The sequence below is a fragment of the Carassius gibelio genome, chromosome B3 (genome assembly GCF_023724105.1).
Source record: "Carassius gibelio isolate Cgi1373 ecotype wild population from Czech Republic chromosome B3, carGib1.2-hapl.c, whole genome shotgun sequence".
Taxonomy (NCBI): Eukaryota; Metazoa; Chordata; class Actinopteri; order Cypriniformes; family Cyprinidae; genus Carassius; species Carassius gibelio.
The window spans coordinates 11,846,186-11,850,719 of NC_068398.1; the positions used below are offsets into that span (position 1 = coordinate 11,846,186).

The window sequence follows — 4,534 nt, forward strand, 5'->3', positions numbered from 1 at the left end:
TTAAAAGAATATTGTTTAGAAGAAAATATGAGGTGAAAAAAAGTGATATTAAGAAATGGGGTGAATACGAAAATTTAATATATATATATATATCTACATACTATGCATTAGTCAGTATACTGTAATAAGATATGTGAAAGTATGATAGCATGTTTATATGAACTTCTCACCCTAACGCACATTCTGCGTTTATTTGCCTCTTTATAATGAAAACTATATTCCTCAAATGTAAGTTTGGATAAAAGCGTCTGCTAAATAAATAAATGTAAATGTAAATATGTAGGCTTTAGTCAGACTGTGCCAGTGTGGAAACGTTTGAAATGTTAAAATAATAAGTAATTATATTTATTTATAATAAGTTAATAATTTAAATAGATCTTAAATTAACTAAATATGCAGACGTAATGATGAAGGAAGTGTTCTTAGCGGTCAAGGCATGCGGTTTGCAGCTCCCTCGCGACTGGACTTTTACTTTTAAATGTTACATTTAATTTTAGAATTCCAAAATGTTCTTATGCAATATCGTATTAAAACAGTAATCAAAAATAAAATAAATTTTCATATAAACCAGTGTTTTTGCAGCATTTTTACAAAAGTTTAGAGCAAATAAGTTTTTTTGATTGAGCGATTCAAATATTTGAGTTTACTCGTTGGGTCTATTCAGTTGAATTTGTTACCAAGTTACTAACTGCATAGGTCTGTAGCTAAATTTGGCCAAGTATAACTTGAGTAGCCTACGTGTACCACTACCAATTCCAATTTTGTGTGTATAAACAAAGTGAGACGAAAATGATAGCTTGATTTCATTTTATTACATTCATCATCATTAAGGCGAATACAGTGTCGCGTCGGAGATGAAGACAGGGGTCGACTTTAGCGGTACTTCTCGGACAGAGCCAGGCTGACCAGAGCGAGGAACTTGTCCACAGAGACATGCACCTCAGGAGTGAAGTCATCCGGAAACATCATTGAGAGCACAACGAGGAGATTGTGATTGATGATCTAACAAACAAATAAATACATAAATAAATAATAATACAGATTAATACAGTTAAAATGAAATATTTTCAGCAGAACGTACCTTGAAGTTAGCGGGGTCCACGCGAAGCATGAAGGCGTGCAGCTCGCTGAGGGTGAGCAGACCCCCCTTGAGATCATCGATCAGCTCGACAGCGCTCAGGACGCCCTTCACCACGGTCAGCCCGTGTTTCTTCACCTGGGGTGAGCCGGGGCTCAGGTCTGCCCAGTGGGAGAAGTAGGTCTTCGTCTGAGGGTAGACGAACAGAGTCCTGCAACGTTTCAAAACAAAAGAGATATAACAGCAGCCTATGTTATGCAAGTCCGTTCATTTATGCAAAAACTGCAGTGCAAACTACCTGGCCAGAGCCTCACTGCCAATGTCTTCCGCCTTAGAGGCAACCTTGCCGAAGAAGGTCTTCACCGCCAGTTTGTCCTTTGCAGAAAGACTCATTGTGACTGGATTAGTTGTTAACAGGCTGCCGAGAAGAAAAACTCAACCTATCTGTGTTTTTTTTGGCAGGGCTTTTTAAAGGAGAGAAGAGCATTGTTTTGAGAGAGAGAAAAAACAAACAGTTTTTGGCTCCGCCTCCCATGTGGGGGATAAACCTGATAAGAAAGACAAGCTGTTTAAGTGTCAATCAAACTTAATGTTCACGTACATACATACATTTAATGTATCTATGTTTCAAACACTGTCAATTTCAGGTTCCACCTGCAAGGCCTTCACTAAACACACATTGTTTGATTCCTGGTGAACTTTAGCTTGACTTTAAACTGGTTGTGACATTGCACAGTTTTTAAAGACACTTTAAAAAAGCTATAAGGTCGGTTGGTACATAAAACATCTCTTAATTTCTTTAATTTCTGGAGGTTCTTATGCTGTAGGTGTAAATTAACAGCTAACAGTATTTAAAAAAAAATCTAATTCACATGTTTTTTTTATTTTATATTTCTATACATTAAGACAGAAATTATTTAACACTTTAGATTAGGAAACACTCTGGTAACACTTAGAATAAAATGTAAGCTATTAATTGGTTACTTATTATCATAGATATTACTAGCATATTGGCTGTTTATTAGTACTTATAAAGCACATATTAATACCTTATTCTGCATGGCAATATTTTAGATCCCTCAATCCATCCCATACCTAAACTTAACAGCTACTTCAATAACAATTAATAAGCAGCAAATTCGCAGTTTGTTCAGGGATAACTCATAGTTAATAGTGAATACGTGTTAAGTGTTACCAACACTTTTCATAGTTGCTTATTAGCATGCATATTACTAGCATATTAGCTGTTGTATTAATTAAGCGTATATTAATGTCTTACTCCGCAACACTATATCCCTTAACACTACCAGTATATAAACTACTACAAAACTACCTTAAGCATCAAATTATGATTTAAATAAGGGAAAACTCTTAGTTGCCTAAATAGTGAATATGTGTTCCCTACTTTATAGCCTATTACAACAACCTTTACCACAGCTAGTCTGTGGACTGTACATTAATTATGTACCCTACAATGGATAATGTAAAAAACAAACAAAGAAATAGGCTGTAAATGAAACAAATTAATGAGTGAACGACCGAATGAATACGTTGCGGGTACACTGTTAAAAAAAGAAAAAAAGGAGTCAGTAGGAGATTTTATGTTGATATTCAAGTGTTTGTTAACGAGTCCAAATGTTCTCTCAACGTTCAAAATTAAGTTGTAACAAACAGTTTTACATTGAATAATATTGTGCAAGCCACCCCCCCCCCCAAAAAAAAAAGATTATTATAAAAATATTATCAGTTCACTAGCTTAATTTATGCTGCTGCATTTCATTATCAGTTGTCATGCAGATCAGAGTAACTTTTTGCGTGTTCTGCATTCAATACAGTTGTCTTTTAATATAAATGTTTGCCCTTACTTTTAAGAGGCAGATACTGAAGATGAAACACAATAATAAAAGAAAAAGAAAAAAGATAAAGAGTATAAACAATGCTTTAGGACATGTGGCAGATCTTTTAAAATGAAATAGACTGCGTTTTATTCATTAGATGAACTAGTTTTTGTAAGTTTTTAAGTTGCCAGTTAGATATACTGACTTTTAAAGTAAGGTAAACTTTTTTTTTTTTCTTTTTTTTTTTACAGTGTAGTATTTATTTGTGTGTGTTCATGTTTTGTCCCCCTAATCTTTAAGTGTAAAGTTTTTGAAACACGAATTCTATTGCCGGTGGCACATATAAGCGATAAATGATTTATTTTAAGAATTTCGCTGTGATTTCTGTCCACGTTGCCAATACTGACATTTAATTAAAGACTTTATCAGACTGTATTCGAGTGATAAAGCCCATAGGCATTAATATTTGACCAAGCTACTACTGCTGTAGAGAAAGGGTGGATTTCAAGCCTTATCTTCTAGAAACATGAACACATTTTATCAGTAACTTCAGAAGTACCCGCCCATGTTTGGCACAGATCTCGATTACAACGAATTTGCTCCGGGATAGAAATCTTTCGGCTTTCTGCTGAAGCATGCTGAAAATGTGCTTCTGAGAATGCAAGATGTTTCTCAGGGGCTTGTGCTGAAGGCATGCAAATGGCATTACATCGATAAACAAACAAACAGGGATAACAACGGTACTTCGCCATAGGATCACTTGCAAAATATGTTGGCCTACATTACAGTCAATATATATGTGTGTGTGTGTGAGAGAGTATATTTAGGCTAATTTAGCTGTCATTATGCACTTATAGTCTACTTGTATTTCAAAAATAAATAAATAAATATATTTTTGCTTGCTCACACTAAGGATTGTTGGTCATGTTATCATCTGGTTTAATAGTATGGTCCATTATGTGCAGGTTTCACATTTTTGCAAAGCATTTTTTATAGATTTTTCATTGGACAGTGGGAAAAAACACTTGCAGCTGTCATTTGCTGTTTTCTTGTGAGATGCTTTCTTTCTTTCTTTTTTTCTTTCTTTCTTTCGTAAGGTAAACATTTAGTGTAATAACCAGCATGATTCTTAAAGATTTTTAAAAACATATATAGAATTCTGACAGCAAAAAAAGCTGCTCTTTACTACAAATATTTTAATAAATAAAACCCCGTAGACTCCAACAACCACCTAAAACCTATTATGATTTAAAGTTTTATTGTTATTATTTGATAAAGAGGTTCTATTCTGTAAAAAAAAAAGGTTACTCAAACTATATTGAACGTAAATGCTCAGGTGCCAGAAAACAGCTACCATGTTAATAAAAGGTGTTAGTTGCAATAAATCAACCTTATGTTTTTATACACAGATAAAGAAAATGTTAAAGTATGCATGTCTGTGCACATCTATACTGATGGACAGCGAGCCGGTTTCTTCATCGTTGTATAATTGCGCCCTCTGTCGTACAAACAAAGAAAATATGAACATCGGAAACGTTTTTTTCTTTTCTTTTTTTTTATGGCTGCATTTTCCTGTAGGTCAATAATGCGTGCACATCCAATAAACACTCCACGCCAC

At 34.3% G+C, this 4,534-nt stretch overlaps 1 protein-coding gene across 1 annotated transcript; it reads right to left on the reverse strand.

Annotated features, from left to right (window-relative positions):
- Positions 1-793: 793 nt before the first annotated feature.
- On the reverse strand, positions 794-1,544 carry LOC127953331 (hemoglobin subunit alpha-2-like). The gene is made up of 3 exons (XM_052552487.1): positions 1,377-1,544; positions 1,082-1,289; positions 794-1,002 (listed from the first exon to the last, which is right to left on the reverse strand). The coding sequence occupies exons 1-3, from the start codon at positions 1,469-1,471 to the stop codon at positions 874-876; spliced, it is 432 nt and encodes a 143-aa protein (XP_052408447.1). The 5' UTR covers positions 1,472-1,544; the 3' UTR covers positions 794-873.
- Positions 1,545-4,534: the final 2,990 nt, after the last annotated feature.